We start from the raw sequence: 25116 nt of genomic DNA on the forward strand, positions 1-25116 counted from the left end.
GAACCCTAACAAAAATTGATTTTTCAAAAAATAGAGAAGATGTAATACTAAGAATGAAAAGGGAGATACCACTTGAACCGCATTAAACATTAAAGAAATTAAAAGAAGATACTTTTAACATCTTTATATCATGCGATTTGGTTGTTTGGATGAAATGTACAAATTTCTTGAAAAATACAACTTACCAAAACAGAAAAAAAGAATAGAAAATCTAAGTAATACAATATTTATTAAGAAATTCCATTATTTAAAACCTTCCCATGAAGAAAACCTCAAGGCCCATAATTTGTCTGGCGAATTCTTTCAGACATTTAAGGAAGAACCAATACTAGTCTTGCACAAACTCTTGCAGACAACAGAAGAAGAAGGACTTTCCTAATTTTTCTTATAAGAAAGATATCAAAAGAATAATATAGAAGGATCTCTCTTACTGACCTTTTATTAATGTAAAAGTCTTTAATGTAACATTAGCAAATTGAATACAGAAAAAGGATAATATGTTATAGCAAAGTAGGTTTTTTCTTTTTTTTAATTAATTTATTTATTTTAATCGGAGGCTAATTACTTTACAATATTGTAGTGGTTTTTGCCAAACATTGACATGAATCAGCCACATTCGCACATGTGTTCCCCATCCAGAACCCCCCTCCCACCTCCCTCCCCATCCCATCCCCCAGGGTCATCCCAGTGCACCAGCCAAAAGTAGGTTTTTTCAAGTATGCAAGAATAGCTTAATATTTTAAAAAATCAATGTATTTAACCACATTGACAGGAACTAGAAGAATTATGTGAACATTTTGATAGATATAAACTTTTTGACCCAGCAGAAAAGGGCCCTTTCAAAGACTCTACTTGTCTTCCCAGCCTCCTATCGTAGTGTTGTTATCTGTGTACACATTCCTTCAGCCATATGTGGAGCAGTTTGTACTTCCTGAATCCTAAGTTATTTTTTTGCCTCTATCTTTGCTCGTGTTGTACTACCTCTTCTTAATCCAGTGATTTAGACTTGTCCTTCAGGAGTCAGCCCAGGATCCTGGGAAGATGTTGGCGGCACAGTCTCCCCTCCCCTTATATACAGTAAAAGGCCTTTGGATAACTTCTACCTCCACAGTCGATATGTAGAACATTTTTATGACCCTTAAAGGGAGAAAACTTTTCTGTAAATATCCTAATTACTGACCTATCTGCTTTCTGTAGAAAATACAGATTAAATTTGTATTTTCTAGAGTTTCACATAATCAGAATCGTATAATATGAACTCTTATATGTATGACTTTTTTCACTTAGCATGTTTTTGAGATTCACCCATGTCATTGTAGCTCATTCTCTCTTCCTGCATAGTCGTATTCCATCTTATGAATATTCCATAGATTATCCAATTACATGTTCCTGAACATTGAGTTGATTCTGATTTGAGACTTTTATGAATAAAACTATCATGAACATTACTGTACAAGTTTCCCTTTTTTTTTCTTTTTAGTGTATAAGGTTTTGTGTATGTATGTATTTTCTTTTTCCCTGGGAAAATTCCTAAGAGTGAAATTGCTGGATAGTATGGTAAGTATGTTTTATACTTTATAAGAAACTGCCAAATTGTTTTCCAAAGTAGTTGTGGACCATTCTAAACTGACCAGCAATGCATGAGTATTCCAGCTGCTTCTTATCCTAGGCAACACTTGGTATTGTTAATCTTTTTAATTTTAGCTTACCTGTTGGGTTTGTAATGGTATCTCATTGTGATTTTAATTTACGTTTCTCTGATAATGAATGTTGAGTATACTTTAAGGTGTTTATTAGCCATTAATAGCTCCTCTTTTGTATTAGAATGATCAAAAGGTAACACTTCATTTGTTACCTTTTTATCAATTTTATCTTTTTCCTATTGAGTTGTTTGTCAGAAGTTTTTATTTTTTAAATTAATTGTTGTTTTGGAGTATAGTTGCTTTAGTGTTGTGTTAGTTTCTGCTGTAGAGCAGAATGAATCAACCGTAGGTGTACACATATCTCCTCCCTTCTGGACTTCCTTCCCATTCAGGTCCCCACAGAACATTGAGTAGAGTTCCCTGTGCTATACAGTATGTTCTCATTGGTTATTTTATACATAGTATCCATAGTGTACATGTGTTAAGTCTCAATCTCCCAAATCATCCCACCCCCCCCCTTGATATCCATATATTCGTTCTCTACGTCTGTGTCTGTTTCTGCTTTGCAAATAAGATCATCTATACCATTCTTCTAGATTTGACATATATGTGTTAATATATATTTGTTTTTCTCTTTCTGACTTACTTCACCCTGTATGACACTTTCTAGGTTCATTCATGTCTCTACAAATAACCCAGTTTCATACCATTTTATGGCTGAGTAATATTCCATTGTATGTGTGTACCACACTTTCTTTATCCGTTCCTCTACTGATGGACATGCAGGTTGCTTCCATGTCCTGGCTATTGTAAAGAGTGCTGCTGTGAACATTGGGGTGCATATGTCTTTTTGAATTATGGTTTTTCTCTGGATACTCTGTCAGAGGTTTTTAAAATATATATATTCTGAATTTTAAGACCTTTATCTGATGTGTGCACTGTGAACATTTTCTTCCATACTGTGGTTTACTTTTTGGCTTACTTTTTCATCTTCTTATTATTGTCTTTTGAAGAGCTAAAGATTTAAATTTTTCAGTTCAGTTTATGAAATGTTGCCTCATGGTTCATACTTTTTGTGTCCTGTAAAAGAAATCTTTGCCTGTAATTAATTTATTAGGCCTGAATTTATTTTCAGTTAATTTTTATACATGGTGTGAGGTAAGGGTCAAGGGTTTTTTCCCCCATATTAATAATTTAGTTGTCCCAATACCATTTGTTTGAAAGGCTATATACTTTGTTCATTGAACTAATGTGGCACTTTTATTGAAATTAATTGCCCATGTATGTGAGGGTATGTTTTTGGAGTCTGTTCTGTGACATGACATGCCTATTCTTATGCCAAAACCATACTGTCTTGATTACCCTAATTTTATAGTGCTCTTGAAACTAGTGGTGTAATTCTTTCCATCCTGCCATTTTCAAGCTTATTCTAGGTCTTTTGTGTGTTCATATGAATTTTAAAGTCTGATCTATAAATTTCTACAAGGTTTTAACTGGGATTTCCTCAAGTCTGTATGTCACCTTGGAGAGAGTTCAGTCTTAACACTATCATAGTCTAGTCTGTGAACATGTATATCCCTCCCTTTGTTTAGGGCTCACTTCACTTGTTACCTTTTTATCAAGTATCACAGTCCTGCACCACCTGCTTTCCATTGTCTGACCTCAGTTGTTGCCAGGAGTTTGTCCAGGTTTCTCGTTGTTTATGACAGAAGTATAATTTTTGACTCTCATATTCCTTCTTGGCCAGAAATGGCATCATAGCTTTTGAATCTTCTCAAAGTGTTAGTCAGTTGTATCCAACTCTTTGTGACCCCATGGACTGTGTAGCCCACCAGGCTCCTCTGTCCATGGCGTTTTCCAGGCAAGAATACTAGAGTGGGTTGCCATTCCCTTCTCCAGGGGAATCTTCCCGACCCAGGGATCGAACCTCGGTCTCCTGTGTTGCAGGCAGATTCTTTACCATCTGAACCACCATGGAAGCCCTGAATCTCCTCAGATCTCTCCATAAAAATAAATGAAATAGGAAGGCAAAGCCAGTTGCCCATGAATGTCATCTACAACACAACCAGAAGACGAGGCATCTCTTTGACCCTCAGAATATATGAGGCTAAATCACTGACAGCTGAAGACCTGTGTGATTTCATCTTCCGTACAGGAAGAAACAAGGGATCAGCCGAGCTTCTGATGCCTTGAGATTAGTAAAGGCTTTTCAGAATTCAGAAGTCAACTTGAGAAGGTTCCCACTAACAAAGAGGATCAATAACTGCAATGGATTGAAGCAGCAAATACATTTTAATTTGTGAGTTTCAAATGATACTTCAAAAAATACCCTCATTGTCATCATTGGAGTGTACTAGGGAACCACCTCATTATTTTGAAAGCTGGCAAATATAAGAAAAAAATCAAGTATTTATCCTGTTTCCTATTTTTACCTAGAGTAACAAAGTAGTTGAGGAAACAGTTTCTCTTTATAGATATATTTTAGCTCATAAATGAAGAATGAATGAGGGGCTTCCCTGGTGGTCCAGTGGTTAAGAATTTGCCTTGCAATGCAGGGGAACACCGGTTTGACCCCTGGTTCCATGAGGCAACTGAGCCTGTGTGCAACAACTCCTGGGCCCATGCACCCTAGCGCCTGTGCTCTGCACCAGGAGAGGCCACCGCAGTGAGACGCCTGCTCACTGCAACCAGAGAGTAGCCCCCACTCGCTGCAACTAGAGAAAGCCTGCACATAGCCGTGAAGACCCAGCACAGCCAAAACCAAAAATAAATATATTAAAAAAAAAAAAAAATGAAAAAACTAAAACCTTGTTTTGCAACCACTGATGAAATCAGTGGGTCTTGGCAAAGATGATCAATGGCTGCTAGCTTCGCCAAAAAAGGCCTAAAAGAGATTTCTGTGGAATCATTCATGACCACATAGGAAGTAGGTACAAAAATCTAAGGGAAAAAAATCAAACCTGAACTGATCTAGCTTCTTGATCTGATTACCAGTCTATAAGAATTGAGACAGAGGTATCTATTAAAAAACAATAAGGATACAATTACAAAAGTTAGCAAGGATAACTGTAGAGTAGGGATCAGCAAAGTATAGCCCATGGGACAGACCTGCCTCACCGCCTGGTTTTGTGTGTGTGTGTGTGTGACTTGTGATAACAGTTTTTACATTATTTAAATGGTTGGGAAAAAAACAAAAGAACAATATTGTGGAAGATGTGAAAATTATATGAAATTCAAATCCCAATGTCCACAAATAAAGTTTTGCTGAAACACCGTCACGCTCAGCGGCTGTGGCTGTCCTCATGCTACAGAGGGCAGCCATAGACTTAAATACTTGTAACAGAGACTACAGATTCTACAAAACCTAAAATATTTACTCACTGGCCCTCTACAGTTAGAAGAAAAAAAACAACCCAGCTAATCTCTCATTTAGAGGATTAATGACCCAGTTTCTTCAAAAAAAGAAAGAAAAGTAAGGAGAAAAAAAGAGATGAAAGAAAGAACCAGTAGTTTACCAGATTTATGTGACATATTAATTGTCATAGTATATAGATCATATTTGGACCCCTATTCAAAAAAAATGAAGCAGTGTAAAATAAAATCAGAAACATGAACAGTGATAAAGACCTGTGATGCTATTATGGAGTTGTGAAATAAGATTGACCACATTATGAAAATTGTGACCGGAAGATGGGTGCATGGCAGTTCATTACACTATTTTCTGTATTGACATAGATGTTTGAAAATCTATTTTGCAAACCTAAAAATAAATTATTTCAAAATAAGTTTTCTTAAAAACCACTTTGGGGTTATTTCCTCTGGACCTGATAATCGAATGCCTCTTTGCTGTGCTTCTGAAGAAACATGAACTTGCCATGTTTGTTTTGTTTGTTCCTGCTGAATGGTTCGTTTGATTGATTTCCTCAAACTATTGGTCCCTGGGGGTGGGGGCCATGTGTTATTTGACTTTGAATCATAGAATCTGGTACATAACTGGCACATGTTAGATCCTTAATAAATATTTTTGGAACAAATTGTGACTTTTCATGGCATACTGTGATTTCTAGATGTTAAACATTCTAAAATGTAGTCTTTGTTTTGTTGACATTATTCACTAGTATTTATTTATCTTACACCTTCAAAACAGCCTGTATTTCAGCATGAAGCCAAATTGTTTATATACCTCTTACGAATCAGGAAAATATAACTCTAAATTGAGGCAGGTTATTGAATGGGTGTGTTAGTTTAAACAGATAGCATGGTGTTTATCTGCATGGTAAGTGTGGTGTAGTTCTTTCCAAGTAAGACAGTTATTCTTCAAGTACAATATTGTGTATTTCTAAATGTAGTGAAAAATGTCCATATTCAAATCTAAGATCAAAATCTATCCTCATACCAACTATAAATTATTTTTGTTACTTAGTTTTTGTTCTTTATTTGCTTAATAAATAGCAATTGGTTGTGATTGTTGACATTTTAAGATTAAAAAATCCAACTCTTTTGCTTTCTTTCTTCATTCTGCACATCACCTTCATATTCTGTAGCAGCTCCTTTATCATGGATATTTTCTTTCCTGTTTTCAGTGTAATTTGAACCTCACAAATGCTGAGCTGCAAGGAAAGTGAGTTAGAAAAACAATCATGATGGTTAAGTCAGAGTCTACTTTTCAAATAAGTCACCTGGCATGTCAGTGCTTCACGTTCATGGTACCTTTTGGTACCCTGGGCTTGGGCTCTCACTCATATTGTGAATTGTCAGATGGTTAGTCATCAAGTTATTTTTGTAACCATATTCTCCTGTGCTCTTTTCCTCTCAGTCAGGGTATTTGTAGCAAATGTGAGCACTTTCTCTTGTTATTTCCATAAAAGTTAAATGCTCTGTTTTCTTTAGGGCCCTTATAATCATATCTAGCATGGTTTTAAAGCTAATTTACCTAGCTAAAAGCCAGCGACCACTATGATACCCTCTTGGCTTGCTTGCTTAAACTAGTAGGTGAAGTCAGACCTGAGAGGTTTCTAAAGCACTCGAGAAACTGGCTCAATGACAGTATCAACACCAAGGGAAATAGGCTTGGTTAGGGTGAGCTCGCAGGTAGTTTTTCCCACCAGCCTTGGACGTTAGATTATCTACATCTAACCTCTGTGTCCGTTTGTTTAGGTCCTTTTCTCTCTTACTTTGTTGGCTTCGTTTTGGTTTATCTTTATAGTAACTTGTAACTCTTACTTATAATGACAGGGACCAAGGAGAACATGGATAACTAAAATCTGGAAATGAAGTTCATAATTTATAATACTTGAAAGTCAAAGCCTGAGGCTCTCTTTATATAAAAGTGCAGTGTGACCCCAACTTGGAGTTGTGTGGGGTTCTGGCCACTGTACCTCAAGGAGACTGCAGAGCTGGACAGCATGAGGGGATGGGCCAAAGTATGATGGGAGGAAATAGGGGGTGTCAAAGTATGATGGGAGGAAATAGGGGGTGTCAGCGATTGGCATTCTTTTTTTATTCAACAGATATGCAAGATACAAAGATGAATGTTCTTTGGAGTTTTCGCTAAAGGGGGAACTAGAGGGGAAGGACAGAATGACAGGTACACAGACATTACAGTGCACAGCGCCTCCTGACTGCTGATTTCAGTGCATATTTTTAGCCCTATTTTTACGCTATCCCTGGACATCACCTGACACTGTTGACCATTCTTCACTAGAGTCTCACTCCTCTAGGCTTCCACACTCCTCTGTCCTAGACTCGAGTTCTTAATATTGGCTTCTGTTCTTTCTTATAGTAAATTTGGTATTTCCTGGAGTATTCCTCTTCTCTTCCTTCCCATTATCCACACCAAACCATTTTTCTACCCCAGAACTTTGAGGGCATTTGGCAGACTCTTCAGTTAACAGTGGGTTCCTTAGCCAGTGATGTTTGGCTGGGTGAGGGGACAGCATCGCAGGCCCCAGGGAGGGAAGCTCCCTGGATGAGTGTGATGCATTCTCCCTTCCTTTTGGGCAGCCTCTGTGTCTTTTTTAAACCCTAGCACAGTGGCTGGCCATGGCAGGAGCTCAGAGACGGTGTGTGTTTCAGTGGCAGCAGGTACAGTGTGCTGTGGGAGCGCAGAGCAAGTCACTTAACTGAGAAAGTTAGAAAAGGTGGCACAGAGGAGCCATCTCCTTAAAGGAGACTCCAAGAGGTGGACTTTCAAAGATAAGGAGATCAACTATTAAAATGTAGGAATGTATGAATGGCAAGTGGTTAGGTATACAGACTTCTTTTTACTAAATCCCAAAACATTAGAAACATTGGCATGAAATATTTTGTTGATTTTCATGAAATTTCATTGACACTTAAAGATGCTTCAGCAAGGTTTAGTGAATGAAAGAATGAAATTTCATGAAAATCAACAAAATATTTCATTCTTTCATTCACTAAACCTTGCTGAAGCATCTTTAAGTGTCAAAGATTGTATGTTGTATGTATTGTTGTTTTCATTGTTTAGTTATTAAGCCATGTCCGATTCTTTGCAACCCCACGGACCGTAACCCTCCAGGCTCCTCTGTCCACAGGATTCTCCAGGCAAGAACACCAGAGTGGGTTGCCATTTTCTTCTGCAGGGGGATCTTCCCGACCCAGGGATTGAACCCAAGTCTCCTGCCTTGGCAGGCATATTCTTTACCACTGAGCCACCAAGATTGCCCATTGTATGTATAATAGTAAGCACAACAAACATAGCCCCTGCCTGTCTGGGCTAATAGTGTAGTGAAAAAATAGACATTAAACAATGAACACACACACACATACACACAAACTGATAAATGCTATGAAAGAAAAAAGTACGGTGCTATTGGAAAGTGTAGAAGAGTTACCCAGTTGAGATTTGGGTTAGGTTGAAATGAACAGTGGTTAGAGGTTAACTAGGTAAAAAGCCGGGGAGAAGAGGCAGAGGGAAGAGATGTGTGACGTTCTAAGGAAGGGTGGGTTGGCTAAGTTGAAGAGTAAGAGCCATAAAATGGCTCATCTCAAAGGTGTTGTCAGGGAAGAAGGCCATTCCTGTTCCGGCACAGCCACGCCAGAGCCCTGAACTGAGGGGCTGCAGGATCTAATCTAGTGACATTTGCTAAACATCGTGATAGTTCCCAAGGATCCAAGGGGTAATAAGACACACTCTAGAACCTGCCTTGCACTGCCTAGGGATTCCACCTCATTCTTATCAGGGACAAAGAAATGTGGCTGATTACAATAGAGCATGCTGAGTACCGGATCCTGAGAGAGCATGGAATTCTGGGAGGTCAGCCAGCTTTGCCTTGTGGGGTTTGGTTGGGATAAAGTGGGGGTTTAAAACGCCAGTGAAAAAGGAAGGCCACTTCAGGAACAAGCTCTGCAGCAAAGCCAATGTGTGAGGAGCCGCCTGCCGCAGCAGTGGCAGTGTAAGTCAGCAGGGTGGTGGGATGAGACAGCCGTTCGGGGACTGGCTCTCTGAGAGCTGGGGGTTGACTGGTTTTGAGGGAGGAGTAAGGAGAGGAGCCCAGGGGGATCCTGGTTGATCCCTCAGGGTGGTGACTGACTGGGATGTGTGATGCCATCCATGGAGGCAGCCGCCTCCGGGAATGGCAGTGTCTGTGGAGAAAACTCTTCCAATCTGGCCGAGCTGACATGGAGGGATGTGTGAGCTAGCCAAGTGATGGCTCAGGGGACCCACAGTGGACTAGAGGTGGGAAGTCAGAGGACCAGAGGAAGTCAGGCCAGGGCCAGGAACCGCTCATTTATTTTCTAATAAACTTTTTATTCTAGAATAGCTTTGGATTTACAGAATAGTTGTAAAGATAGTACAGAGTTCCCATAGACGGATTTATTTAGGTCCTGCTCTCATCTCTTCCTTGAGTTTATGCCATGTTGGAATAGGAATTCTTGTTTACCCAAATATTCCCACATGCATGCATATGAGGCTTAATGTGGTTAAAAATCAAAGCAGTATGAAAAGATATATAGTAAAAAGTCTTACTTCAACCTCTGCCCCATCCATACTGTTCACTCTCACTCCCGACAGATAATGACTTTTATTAGTCTCTTGTGTACTCATCCTTCCAATTTTTAAAATGTTGTTGTTATTGTTTAGTCGCTAAGTTGTGACTGACTCTTGCGATCCCATGGATGGTAGCCCGCCAGCCTTCACTGTCCCTGGAATTTTCCAGGTAAGAATACCGCAGTAGGTTGCCATTTCCTTCTCCCTGACTCAGGGATCAGATCTAGACTCCTGCATTGGCAGGCAGATTCTTTACCACTGAGTCACCAGGGAAGCCCTTTTAAAATGTAAATACAAGCAAATAATAAGAATATACCTTGTATGTTCCCTCCTTTCCTTATACAAAGATAACATTGTCTTGGACATTGTTCTGTAGCTTGCTTTTCAGCACAACAGTGTACCTCACAGATCAATACATAAAGACCTGCACTGTCCGGGAAGGGAGCTGTAGGCCATACGTGGCTACGGAGCACTTGAAATGTGACTGGTGCAACTGAAAAACAGAATTTTAACTTTTATTTAAAAGTTAGGTTTAAAAATTAAAGCACTGTAAAATATTTTCCCACTAAACTCTGTTGATTTGGTAGAATTTCATTTCACATTAACCATTTAAAATACAGCATCTCAACTGAGATGTAGTGTAAGTGTGAATCACACACTGGGTTTCAAAGAGTACCAAAAAAAAAGAGAACATAAACTATCTTAAAAATGTTTTACAGTGTTTGCCTGTTGATCATGTTTTGATACATTAGTCGCTCAGTCATGTCTGACTCTTTATGACCCCATAGACTAGCCCACTAGGCTCCTCTGTCTATGGAATTCTCCAGGCCAAGAATACTGGAGTTGGTTGCCATTTCCTACTCCATTTTGATGTATCAAATTAAATACTAAAAATTTACCAGTTTATTTATGCCTTTAAAATGTAGCTAGTAGACAGTTTAAAATTACATAGGTGGTTCAAATCATACTTCTCCTGGACAGCACTGACATAGAACATCATGGTTTGTTGTTTTTTTTTTCACAGTTGTATAGTATTTCATTACATAGCATATCATACTTTATTTAACCAGTCCACTGTTGATGTATACTTGAGTTGTTTCTAATCTTTTTTTTTTTTTTTTCCTAATCTTTTACCATTGAAAATATGGAGATGCTTAACCCTATCCATGCATCACTTCATATGTGCAAGTTGATCTATGAAGGGAATCCTCAGTCCAGCAGAGGTTGCTGGGTTAAAGAGTAAAAGCATTCATAGTTCTGATGACACCATGTTGCCCTCCATAAGAGTGTACCAGTTTGCACTCCTCCTAGCAATGTATGTGTGCACCAGTTTCCCACATACTTCCATTTTAAACAAGTTTCTACATGTTTGGGATAATAATGAATACGTTTCTTTTTGCTGATTCTGAGAGAGTTTTAAGAAGAAATCACAAATGGTTTGCCTGACTTGTTTTTTCATTAAAAAAAAAAAAAGACTCCTATTAATGATAGAATTCTTAGAATCAACATTTTAGAATGGTCTCTTTTTTTTTTTTCCTCCTTTTTAAAAAAAAAAAAAAACTCAAGAAATTAACCCACAGTTTCCTGAACAACAAATTTCCTTGCAGGTTGTAGCTTTCATCATATTCAAATCTAGGAAGAGAAAGTTGATGAGAGTTCAGAAAACGTTTTTATAAAGAGCTGGAGACGTCTCATGTCCCTCCAGCGCCCCCACTGGCTGTGGTAGACTAACACTGTAAGGCAAACGCAGTTGCACGATTCTGTATACTGTCAGCTCATCAGTTCCCTGAGGGAGTTAGGACTAAATGCCAAGCACCTCTCCTGAGCGGCCATAATCATTAGGCAGCCCACTCTATTTACAGAAAAGCTTATCTTTACACCTTTAGGCTCCAGCAGTTGTCTCTCCCTTGAGATTTATGTGCCCTCCCTCTACTGCTCTCTTTGCCTGTTTTGTTTTTTCAGATTGAAATAAAGAACTAGACATTCAGCATCCAAAACCAAATTGCTTTCATTCTTCCATTCATAGGAATCGAAAATAAGATTCTCATGTAGAGAAATCTCACTATGTAGTTGGGATGTGGCAGATAACTTAATTAGTATAATGGAAACCTTTGGCTTCCAGGAATTATAAACTCGTATTTTGCCAAATCCTAGAGGTGTAACATTGTATTTTATAGCAAATAGGACTATAGGCATTTGCTATCTTTAAAATAGTTTGTTGATTTTCTATATGAGAAGGTTAAGAAAAGCAATACAGGCTGAGACTGTTAATGTTGACCGTGACTCAGGAAGAGCACTGAGGTACTGGGACCCTTGGAAGCGCCGTCCTTGGCAGTTGGTGATATTGCGTCATTTCTGTTGTGCTTAAGTTCTAGAATAACTACATAGACAACTTTCTAATAGGAAGGAGCGGCATCACAGCTATTCTGTCTCTTTTGCTTCTGTTGCTAATTTTGCTTAATTATTTTGTTTCAGGAGGGGTTTTCACTCATTGGTAGCAAGAACTGGTTGAAGATTGTAAGACGCATGGATTGTCTGTTGTTTGGAACAACAATAAAGGTAAGATTCTGCGTGGCCAACTGTTTTTAAGCAACTGTTCATACACTTCTCATCTGCTAAGTGTGTATGGGAGTGGGTGCAGGAGCTTCTCTTTGCAGGTGAATTGGTACTGGGAAGAACACATTTGTTTAAGAAAGGTTTGCATTCTGAGCAAAACATGAAACAAGGACTATTGAGAGGCAGAAGCATAGTTACTAAGGGGATGTTGCTGAAGAACCAGGGCTTTGACTGATCTGTCAATACCTGTCTGACAGAGCTCTGCGACCAGTCTCCATCTCCCAGCACAAATTGGGAGAAGGTGGAGTTACATCATTGTTTGTCTTGCTATTTAGATTTTGAAAGGGGTGTGCTTTCAAATGCTTCACTGAATGTCTTTTCATTTTTCTCTTTAATACTAAATAACAAAATTCCTTTTTATTTGCTTACTTGGCTGTATTAAACATACAGAATGATCCTCATGAAAGCAACATGAAAACTAATCACCTGTATTATTTTCTTTCAGAAATAACTGTAAAAACCAATCTGTTAACATTCACTGACTAGATAATACTGAAGTTCAGGTAAAAGATCCTAATTTTTATTGGGCTCATAGACTGAGAGTTGAAAGAGGTCTTCAGAGCACCAGCCACTCCAGAGGATCCCCAGAGAATTCAGAGGGTCCATGAACTGCATGGATTTTCACTGACCTAAAGGTCACTGAAATTTATAATTTTGTTCAACAATGCCTGTTGGCATCAGACCACATTTGCACCAGTAGAAACCAAATGTCATCATATCACTTTTTAGCTGTTTCAGATATCTTCAATGTCATTTACGCTCATCATACCCCAATGTTATGGTGGTGGTTAGTCCTGCTGCTGGATCTTTTTATTGAGTACATTAATAAGGAAGCATATATCTTATTAGAGTATAAATTACTGCTAATAGTGTGATAAATTATTTAAGTATACTTCAGTATAATTGGGCTTCCCTGGTGGCTCAGACGGTAAAGCGTCTGCCTACAATGCTGGAGAGCTGGGTTCGATCCCTGGGTCAGGAAGATCCCCTGGAGAAGGAAATGGCAACCTACTCCGGTAGTCCATGGGGTCGCAAAGAGTCAGACATGACTGAGCGACTTCACTTCACTTCACTTCTTCAGTATAATTGGTTTCCTTTGAACTCATATATTTTATGTGATTAAAAACATTGTTCTGAGAAGGGATCCTCTGGCTTCATCTGACTGCCAAAGGGGTCTGGAGCACGTACTCAAAACATTCAGGAGCCCCTGTTTTCATTTTACATGTGAGGGGACTGAATTCAACATAAGCCAGTAGCCAGCTAGCTATCAGAAAACTGGACCACCCATTGGTCTCCTGACTCCTATCGATGGTGTCACATTGAATGAGTATATGTGTCTTCTAAAAAGTTATACTATGCCATGTGTCTGATATTTGAGTTTTAATTTTTTTTCTGATTGTTATTAAATTTTTTAAAAAATAACTGTAAAGGGGAAATAATTTGACTGCTCAAAAGTACTAGGCATGTGTATTGTATCAGTCAGGACAATGTTCAGATGCATGTGACTGAAAATCCAGGTGTAATGGCCCCCCGCAAAATAAAGGGTTATTGTTCTCACCAAGTGGACGAGCCAGAAGCAGGCGGCTGCCGGCAGTTGGCTCTGCAGCTCCACTGTGCCCGAGTCAGTGCCTCTGCGGGTCCGTTGGCCTCTCCCTCACAGTTTCAAAATGGCTGCCGCAGCCCTGTCATGTTTCCATTCATGGGAAACCAGCTTCACCTGTTCCTTTTGTGAGGAAAGCATAAACTTCCCTGTAAGGCTGTCTACCTCCCACAGTCCCCGAAAGATGTCTCCTTCTGTCTCAGGGACCAAAACAGCATAATGTGGTCATCCCGATCTGCCAAGATTAGCCAGTGAATGTTTTGGCTTTTCCAGCCTCTGGTATGGATTGCCTCATGCAGTGAACAGTGTCTGCCATATAGATAATTTATAATTTGGGGATTGTGGTATACAGAGGGCTTTGTATCCTGCTTTCCTCACTTAACATTATATCTGGAACATTATACCAAGGCATTTCTTAGTCTTTGAAACATGATTTTCTGTGACTACCTAGTATTTTTGTTGTTTCGATGCACTGTGAATAGGTTAACAAATTCCTGATTTTTCACTATTGTAAAAATGTTTTGATTTTCATTAGGATTTATTTACAGAGTTCTTGAAATAAAAGTACTAGAAGTATGAATGTTTATTTTGTAAATGTGCCCTCCAGATAGGTTGTTCCTGTTTCTTACAGCACTGACGATCTGTAAAAATGCCTATTTGTCCACATCCTCTCCAACAGGGTGATGTAATTTAAAAACTAATTTCTAATTTGATAAGCAAAAATGAGCATCTTCCTTTAATTTGCATTTCTTTGGTAACTAGTGAGAATGAATGTTTTTTTGTGTGTTTGTTAGCCAGCCATCTGTATTTCTTCTGTGAATCACCGTCTATTGCTTTTGCCTAATTTCCCTCTTCAAAATCTTTAGACTCTCTATGTATAGAGATTGCATGTTAAATGCTTGTATTTTGTGTAGTTATATAATTTTAAAGGTGATTATTTGTGTATATACCATGTACTTTATATGTAGATTTTTAAATATTCAAGTTTAGGATCCTTTTGCCTGTTGTTATTGGAATGGTATTCTTTATCCAAAGATAGCTGCCTATTACTAGATTTTTTCTGAAGTATTTTAAATTTAGCCTCCTTACTAAACTATTGTTAGCTTTGATAATTTAATTTCTAGGAAAGTAATTTTATAATCTGCAAACAATGATAATTTTCTTCCCATAATTTATACTTACTACTTTTCTCACCTTACTGGATTATCTAGACCTTCCAGAACACTGTAATTTGACAGTTATACAGTCATCCTTGACATCTTGCTGATTTGAATGGGAACAAGTGTGTAGACATTAAGAATATTTCTGGCTGTTGATTGGATATTCTTTACCATGTTAGGGAGATACTCTTTCAACTATAGTTTATTTACTAAAACTTTTATCAGGGTTACATATTAAATTTTAACTCCTATCAAGATCATTATTTGTTTTACTTTTTTAATCCTTCATTATATTAATACTGAGCCAACAGATTGTTATTTTTGCCTTACTTGGCAAAGGGTACACAACTTTTTTGCTTCTTGACTTGGATAACTTGTAGTTAGACAAGTATTGCAAAACAAACATTTTTTTCTGTAAATTGATAAATAAAAGTATTTAGAAATAAAATGTTTGTTCCTTTAACAGAAATTTAACATAACTTAAATTCAAGGGGCAATAAACATTATGTTTCTTTTCTCTTTGGCTGAAATAAGTAGATTGTAAAAGATGTGCCTACTTGTAATATGGGCTTCTTTTTCTTTTTCAGTAATTGTAATCAAAATGATCTTGGCTGATTGGCTAACAGTCAACATGTAATTCCCTATGTGAAAAGACTGATTCAAAGGAATAATCCTAAACCCACTGTCTTGACTCACCTCCCGTAACTCACTGAAGAATATTTTCATGGTTTTCTCTGGCCTCAGCCTTGAGTATCATCTCTTGGTTTCAAAGCAGTGTTGAAGTCCTTTGTCCATACTCTCCCACCCCCAATTTCTGCTTAGAGGAATTCACTGCTAGTGGTGGGGAGATTCTCACATCTCCTCGGCTGTCTTCCTGCGTGGTGCTGACTGGGCCCATGTCTTCGCGTTGCTGATACCCTGTAACATTAGCTACAGAGCCTGCAGCTTAAGATCTCTGCATGGAGATGCCATTCACACTTGTGAGTCAGTATTTAATGGACCCAACGCTTCCCTGAAGGTGAAACCTCATTTTCTTGTGTGTACATAAAGATAAGTATAAAGAGACAGGCACTTATCCTTACCATTCGTTTCTTCAAGGAGTTTTCTATTAGTTGTAAGAACTTGAAATTAAGTATTTTGAAGGAGGGTAGGAACACTTTAACATATAAGTCACCACTTTTGTCATTGTTCGTCATCACTAAGTTGTGTCCGACTCTTTGCGACCCCACGGACTGCAGCACGTCAGGCTTCCCTCTCCTTCACTATCTCCTGGAGTTTCCCCAAACTCATGTCCATCGAGCCATCCAACTGTCTCATCCTCTGTCGCACCCTTTTCCTCATGCCCTCAATCTTTCCTAGCATCAGGGTCTTTTCCAGTGAGTTGGCTCTTTTCATCAGGTGGCCAGAGTATTGAGGTTCGGCTTCAGCATCAGCCCTTCAAATGAATATTCAGGGTTGATTTCCTCTAGGATTGACGGTTTGATCTCCTTGCTGTCCAAGGGACTCTCAAGAGTCTTCTCCAGTACCGCAGTTTGAAAGCATCAATTTTTTGGTGCTCAGCATTCTTTATGGTCCAACTCTCACATCTGTACATGACTGCTGGAAAAATCATAGCTTCAACTATGTGGGCCTGTGTCGGCAAAGTGATGTCTGATGTCTCTACTTTTTAATACACTGTCTAGTTCTGTCATAGCTTTTCTTCCGAGGAACAAGCGTCTTTTAATTTCATGGCTGCAGTCACCATCTGCAGTTATTTTGGAACCCAAGAAAATAAAATCTTATCACTGTTTCCATTTTTTCTGCACCTGTTTGCTATGAAGTGATGGCATTGGATGCCATGATCCTCATTTTTTGAATGTTGAGTTTCAAGCCAGCTTTTTTGCTCTCCTCTTTCATCTTCATCAAGTGGCTCTTCAGTTCCTCTTTGCTTTCTGCCATTAAGATGGTGCCATCTGCATATCTGAGATTATTGATATTTCTCCTGGCAGTCTTGATTCCAGCTTGTGATTCATCCAGCCCAGCATTTCACATGATGTACTCTGCATATAAATTAAATAAGCAGGGTGACAATACACAGCCTTGGCATACTCCTTTCCCAATTTTGAGCCAGCTGTTCCATGTCTGGTTCTAACTGTTGCCTCTTGACCTGTGTACAGGTTTCTCAGGAGGTAGGTAATGTAGTCTGGTATTCCCAATTCTTTCAGAATTTTCCACAGTTTGTTTTGATTCCCACAGTCAAAGGCTTTAGTGTAGTCAATGAAGCAGAAGTAGATGTTTTTCTGGAATTAGCTTGCTTTTTCTATGACTCAGTGGATGTTGGCAATTTGATCTCCGGTTCCTCTGCCTTTTCTAAATCCACCTTGTACATCTGGGAGTTCTTGGTTCACGTACTGCCAAAGCCTGACTTGAAGAATTTTGAGCATTACCTTGCTAGCATGGGAAATGAGCGCAGTTGTGCAGTAGTTTGAACATTCTTTGGCACTGTCCTTCTTATGATTGGAATGAAAATTGACCTTTTCCAGTCCTGTGGCCATTGCTCTTTTTTCCAAATTTGCTAGCATATTGAATGCAACACTTTCACAGCATCATCTTTTAGTAATTGGAAATAGCTCAGCTGGAATTCTGTCACTTCCATTAGCTTTATTCGTAATAATGCTTCCTAAGCCCTGCTTGACTTCACATTCCAGGATGTCTGGCTCTAGGTGAGTGATCACACCATTGTGATTATCTGAGTCATGAAGATCTTTTTTGTACAGTTCTTCTGTGTATTCTTGCCACCTCTTCTTCTGCTTCTGTTAGGTCCATACCATTTCTGTCCTTTATCTAACCCACCTTTGCATGGAATGTTCCCTTGGTATCTCTAATTTTCTTGAAGAGATCTCTCGTCTTTCCCATTCTGTTGTTTTCCTCTATTTCTTTGCATTGATCACTGAGGAAGGCTTTCTTATCTCTCCTGGCTATTCTTTGGAACTCTGCATTCAGATGGGAATATCTTTTCTTTTCTCCTTTGCTTTTCACTTCTCTTATTTTCACAGCTATTTGTAAGTCCTCCTCAGACAGTCATTTTGCCTTTTTGCATTTCTTTTCCATGGGGATGGTCTTGATCCCTGTCTCCTGTACAATGTCATGAACCTCCGTCCATAGTTCATCAGGCACTCCATCAGATCTGGTCCCTTAAATCTATTTCTCACTTCCACTGTATAAACATTTTCCAGTTAGCAACGTGATTTGTGTATTTAAAAAATACAAAATACTGTTACTATGTTAGCATCTGAATTTCTTTACAGAAGAAATTGAATAAAGGTACACAATACATATCGCCTATTTGGGGTGGCTTTTGGGTAAACTGAGTCTTCTAAAACTAGAGAAGAGATTGGACTAGAAAAAAGGAAACTAATTCTGTTAAAATAATAGGCTTATTGTTATTGTTACAATTTAGTTCTTTTTTTAAACTTACAGTAAAATAAATTTGATGTAGTTGCCACTTAAAAATTTTAATTGCATCTCTCCCACATTTGCTGGTTTGCCAGGGGATATAAATCATACAGCTAATTAAAGGCAGCACGTGATTGATTTGTCTGTGATTTGTAGGTAAGTCTGGCCTCTTTAAGGATAAAAGGGCACTGCAAATTAATGAGATACATTGGCTGTCAGCATTTGCCTTTCCCCAGATCCCCCATTTTGTTTTTCAGATTCACTGGCTTGTTTAACGTGGTGTCTATTTGGCTAGCTCTTTTATATACTCAGGTTTGGAAAATTTTGTTCAGCCAGGATTGTTAGCTTCACTGATGCTCCACCTAAGCAATTAGACGGTATGAAATCTTTGTTCCAAAGTAAGATGAAACATGGATCTTTTACTGCAGTCAGTATAGTGACCTTCCTAATCTTTATGATGGGCTTTTCCATTTTTGCTGATGTCAGTCCCCTGAAGGAAGTGAATATATTATGAGGCACAGCTCCCAAAAGGGAAAAGAAAACTAATTACTGGCTTTTCTATGTGCACATTGACAATCTAGGGTAACTGCTCCCTTATTGACACCCCTTCCCCTTCAAACAAAGGGAAGACCCCACAGTAGAAGTAAAGTGATATGACGAGGGTTGCTGAGGATAACTTTTGATTTGTCATACAGAACAAGAGTCGTATGTTCCGGGTACAGTTCAGTGGAGGCTCCAGAGAGCAGGCACTGGAACACTGCTACAGCTGCGTGCAGAACCTAGCCCAGTACATCACCGTCCAGGTGCCCGACGGAATCAGCCAGGAGTTCAGGCCAAGTCCTGGCCAGGGGAAGGGCTGTGTGCAAAGCATCCCACCACAGTATGGCGTAAGTAGGCAAGTAGGTGGATGAGAAACCTGAGAAGGTAATGCTGTGGGGGCCAAAATCACAGTGGAATTTGCCACGTCCACCACATTTGTAGCTTAAAGATATCTAATGTTGAGTGACTTACTTTTATTGACATATATATAATCATAGTGTTAGTTTCATGTATACAATAGTGATTTGATATTTTTATACAAAATGACCACATTTAATTACCATCTGTCACCATACAAAAGTATTACAATATTATTGACTATATTCCCTGTGCTGTACATTATATCCCTGTGACTCATTTGTTTTTACTTTTTTAAAAAAGACTTATTTTTGGCTGCACTGGGTCTTCACTGCTGTGCGGACTTGTTTTCTCTGGTTGCAGTTAGTGGGGCTGCTCTGGTTGCAGTGTGTGGGCTTCTCATTGCAGTGGCTTCTCTTGTTGCAGAGCACAGCCTCTAGGCGCGGGGGCTTCAGTAGTTGGGGCACATGGGCTTGCTTAGTTGCTCCACCGCATGTGGGTCCCATACCAGGGACCGAATCCATGTCCCTTGAATTGGCAGGGGGATTCTTAACCACTGGATCACTAGGGAAGCCCATTCACTTATAATGGGAAGTTTGTGCTTCATAATCTCATTCACCTGGTGTGCCTTCCCCCCACCCCAGTTCTGCAGCCATGTTTGTTCTCTGTGTTTATGAGTCATTTTATATTTGTTTTTAGATACTACATATTTTATTGTGTATATATTGGGTGGGCTAAAAAGTTCATGCAGGTTTTTCTAACATCATAGGGAAAAACCCAAATGAACTTTTTGGCCCACCCTACACACACACACACCCCTCATTTTTGTATCTATTCCAGTGTGTGTGTGTACGAACTTTCTGGCCCACCCTACACACACACACACACACACACACCCCTCATTTTTGTATCTATTCCAGTGTGTGTGTGTATGAACTTTCTGGCCCACCCTACACACACACACACACCCCTCATTTTTGTATCTATTCCAGTGTGTGTGTGTATGAACTTTCTGGCCCACCCTACACACACACACACACACACACCTTTCTGGCCCACCCTACACACACACACACACACCCCTCATTTTTGTATCTATTCCAGTGTGTGTGTGTATGAACTTTTTGGCCCACCCTACACACACACACACACACACACACACACACACATTTTTGTATCTATTCCAGTGTGTGTGTGTACGAACTTTTTGGCCCACCCTATACACACACACCCACCCCTCATTTTTGTATCTATTCCAGTGTGTGTGGGTGTATACATATACACACACATACCTCATCTATGGCCACTGTAAATAATGCTTCAGTAATCATAGGGGGGAAAATATCTTTTTGAATTAGTTTTTGTTTTATTTGGATAAATACCCAGAAGTGGAATTACTAGATCATATGATAATTGTTTTTAATTTTTAGAGAAACCACCATACTGTTTTCCATAGTAGCTACCAATTTACATTCCCACCAGTAGTGCATAAGCATTCCCTTTTCTCCACATTCTCACCAACACTTTACTACTTGTCTTTCTGATAGCCATTCTGACAGTTGTGAGGTATCATCTTGTGGTTTGATTTGCAGTTCTCTGATGATGAGTGATGCTGAGTATCTTTTCCTGTGCCTCAGGCAAGGGCAACAAAAGCAAAAAACAAACAAATGGACTAAATCCAACTAAAAAGCTTTGCATAGTAAAGAAAAGGATCAACAAAACAAAAAGACAACCTATTGAGTGGGAGGAGGTATTTTCAAATGATACATCCAGTAAAGGGTTAATACCCAAAATAACAAGAACTGATATAACTCAGTATCATATAAAACAATCTGATTAAAAAATGGGCAGAGGACTTGAATAGACATTATTCCAAAGAAAACACTGAGTTATTTTTTTAATTCAAGGTTGATTCTCACTATAGTTACCTATAAGGCTAGAAATTAGATTAGCTGGGAGTTTCAGGTGTATCATGGGTGTTAACTATAGTACAGTGGTTCTCAGAGTATGATGCATGGACCCTTCCCTGAGACCTTTTCAGGAGTCCAGAAAGTCCATATTATTTCTGCAATAATATTAACAGATTATTTGTCCTTTTCCTGTATTGATACTTGTTATTTAATGGGACAAAAGCATTGTGAGCAAAGCTCCTGTCACCTTAGCATAGATCAAGGCGGTGGCATCTAGCCGTTCCAGTAGTCGTGTTCTTTCTTCACTGTCACTGCAGTAAGAACCAACTAACAAAACCATCTGTGTTCTGAAGCACGACGGCTTTCTCCTGGGAAAGCACCTGCATGGCAGCACTGGGTGCCGAACCAGCCTCTCTTTATGGAACACCATTACCACTTAACAACAGACGAACTACAATTATTCAGATTTGGGTGGCTGGTGGCCATTTTCTCAAGTGAATGTAGTAATCCTATTACTTCAAGAAGACAATTTATAGTATTTGACAATGATCAAATAACCTTTCCAAGTGAAAATTAGAATCTTGGAAAACTTGTATCTGCCACTTGAGCTTCACAGCTTCCTAACCCAGAAGACTTTCTTGACGGTACTGGTAATGAACATGATTTTTAAAATAACTACCTCACAAAATGTTTCAACATGTGGAAGATCTGTACACTCCAGTGAACCAGTATTTTTCAAATAGCAAATACATGGTGCTACAAAACCATGCATGGATGAAAGATCTGAAGTATGAACTAGATCAATGGATTGTTTGTTTTTGTACCTGTTAACTTCCCTCCACCTATTTCTCTATTTTACTGTCCCATTCCCCTCTCCTCTAGCAACCATCTGTTTATTCTCTGTATCTATGAGTCTAGTTGCTTATTCATGCCTTTTAATTTCCACATATAAGTGAAATCATACAGTACTTGTCTTTCCCTGATTTACTTCATTTAGCATTCAGTTCAGTCAGTTAAGTTGCTCAGTCGTGTCCGACTCTTTGCGACCCCATGAATCGCAGCACGCCAGGCCTCCCTGTCCATCACCAACTCCCGGAGTTTCCTCAAACTCATGTCCATCGAGTCAGTGATGCCATCCAGCCATCTCATCCTCTGTCATCCCCTTCTCTCCTGCCCCCAATCATCAGGGTCTTTTCCAATGAGTCAACTCTTCACATGAGATGGCCAAAGTATTGGAGTTTCAGCTTCAGCATCAGTCCTTCCAATGAACACCCAGGACTGACGTCCTTCAGGATGGACTGGTTGGATCTCCTTGCAGTCCAAGGGACTCTCAAGAGTCTTCTCCAACATCACAGTTCAAAATTTTTGGTCAATTTCTCGGCACTCAGCTTTCTTCACAGTCCAAGTCTCATATCCATACATGACCACTGGAAAAACCATAGCCTTGACTAGATGGACCTTTGTTGGCAAAGTAATGTCTCTACTTTTTAATATGCTAATCTAGGTTGGTCATAACTTTCCTTCCAAGGAGTAAGTGTCTTTTAATTTCATGGCTGCAGTCACCATCCACAGTGATTTTGCAGCCCCCAAAAATAAAGTCTGACACTATTTCCACTGTTTCCCCATCTATTTCCCATGAAGTGATGGGACCAGATGCCATGATCTTAGTTTTCTCAATGTTAAGCTTTAAGCCAACTTTTTCACTCTCCTCTTTCACTTTCATCAAGAGGCTTTTTTAGTTCCTCTTCACTCTCTGCCATAAGGGTGGTGTCATCTGCATATCTGAGGTTATTGATATCTCTCATTTAGCATAATACCTTCTAAGTCCATCCATTTTGTCACAAGTGACAAGATGTTTTTTATGGCTGAATAATATCATATTCTCTTTATCCAGTCATCTATCAACAAACACTTAGGGTTAATTTGCTCCCGTATCCGGGCTACTGTGAATATTGCTGCAGTGAACACAGGGGTGCAAATATCTTTTTGAATGTTTTTGTTTTCTTTGGAAAAATACCCAGAAGTGGGATTACTGTATCATATGCTAGTCCTGTGGGGTTTTTTTAAATTTCTCTTCAATAAATGGTGTTGGGAAAACTGGACTTCCTCATACCATATAAAATCATACAAAAATAAAATCAAAAGGGATTAAACACTTAAATGTAAGGCCTAAAACCATAAAACTCCTAGAAGAAAACATAGGCAGTACACTTTTTGACATCGGTCTTGGCAATATTTTTATGGATCTCAAGCAAGGGAAATACAAGCAAAACTAAAAAAAAAAAAATCACTGTTTTTTGTGATCACGGTTGCACAGCAAGGGAGGCTATTAACAAAATAAAAAGGCTGCCTACTGAATGGGAGAAGATATTTGCAAATGGTATATCTGATAAAGGGTTACTATTCAACATACTGAAAAGAACTCATACAAATCAACATAAAAAAAATTATAAAATGGGCGGAGGGCCTGAATAGACATTTTTCTAAAGACATACAGATAGCTAACAGACACATGAAAAGATGCTTAGCGTCACGTATCAGGGAAATGCAAATCAAAACCACAGTGAGATATCCTCACACCTATTAGAATGGCTGTTGTCAAAAAGTCAAGGTATGGAGAAAAGGGAACCCTTGGTACACTCTTGATGGGAATGTAAACTGGCATAGCTGCTATGGAACAGTCCAGAGATTCCTCAGACCAAAGGATTTTAATATAATAATTTAAAAGTTCATTGCTATGATTTAAGATTGTGTTGAAACTAGCCTTTAAGAAACTATCACTTGTTGAATTTTGATGTCAGATCAGAGTATCCATAATTACCTGAAAAACATTTTTAAAAAATAACTTTTTCCATCTATATATCTGTATGAAGCCAGATTTTATGTACTTCAACCAAAGCAATATGTTGTCAGATTGAGTGCAGAAGTAAATATGAGAGTCCAGCTAGATATTAAAAGAGAATTGCAAAAATCATTGTATTTTTGTGTTAGGAAAGTTATTTTCATTAAAATGTTTTTAATACTAACATATAATGGATTTATAATTTTAAATGAATAGTTAAAATTTGTTTTAATTCCTAACATATAAATATCAGATAGATGTAATTCAAAAGCTGAGGGCCTCAGTGGTTTGTAGGAATGTAAAGGAGTCTTGTGATAAAACTTTTGAGAATCAATTCTAGAATTTCTCCTGCAGGTACATCTTCAAGCATTTCGTTGGCATAGTCCCACATGCTGCTAGCATAGGTTACCTCTGCTCTTAGGATGAAATTCCAGTTTCAGGCTGGGTTTTTTATTTATTTTGAGCAATGACTTTCCAAACCTGGCTTTCCATTACTTCATCCTGTAAGTTCCCCTTAAACTAACTGGGCCAAGACAATTCATTTTTACTGTTTTATCACCAACTTTCTTTTTATAGTGTATCTGGGGCAAACAGATTTTATATTATTTATCATAAAATGTTTTTCTTTAAACAAGTACTGTACAGTTTCCCTTTGATTACATTTAGTTTGCCATATCATATTTTAATGTTTTAGAATTCTTCCCATTTGTTTCTGCATGACTTTTTGTGAACATGTCTTAACACTAAAGCTGGTTTTCTTACAAATCTTGGATCTAATTTAAAACATTTTGCCTCATCAGCTTCTGTTTTATTAAGAATCCCCTCTCTAAAAATGGAATGATATGGCTTATTATAAGATACTTTGATGCTTACGATCCTTTACCCCTTAAATAGATTGCCTTTCTTTGTAGGTGTCACTGACCAGCTATTAATAGATTGAGATTATAGTACCCAGTGCATGCATGGGGTGCAACAAGAACCAAATAAGGTCCCAGCATTTGG

General features: G+C 38.6%; 1 protein-coding gene across 2 annotated transcripts in view; it reads left to right on the forward strand.

Moving 5' to 3' along the window:
* REC114 (REC114 meiotic recombination protein) overlaps positions 1–25116 on the forward strand; it is a 108655-nt gene that overhangs the window by 78059 nt on the left and 5480 nt on the right. For both annotated transcript variants that reach the window (XM_043471025.1, XM_043471026.1), the window contains exons 4-5: positions 12130–12213; positions 19161–19352. In XM_043471025.1, coding sequence (XP_043326960.1) covers positions 12130–12213; positions 19161–19352 — 276 coding nt within the window. The remainder of the gene's footprint in view (positions 1–12129; positions 12214–19160; positions 19353–25116) is intronic.

Source organism: Cervus canadensis, chromosome 6 (genome assembly GCF_019320065.1).
Source record: "Cervus canadensis isolate Bull #8, Minnesota chromosome 6, ASM1932006v1, whole genome shotgun sequence".
In the NCBI taxonomy this organism is placed as follows: Eukaryota; Metazoa; Chordata; class Mammalia; order Artiodactyla; family Cervidae; genus Cervus; species Cervus canadensis.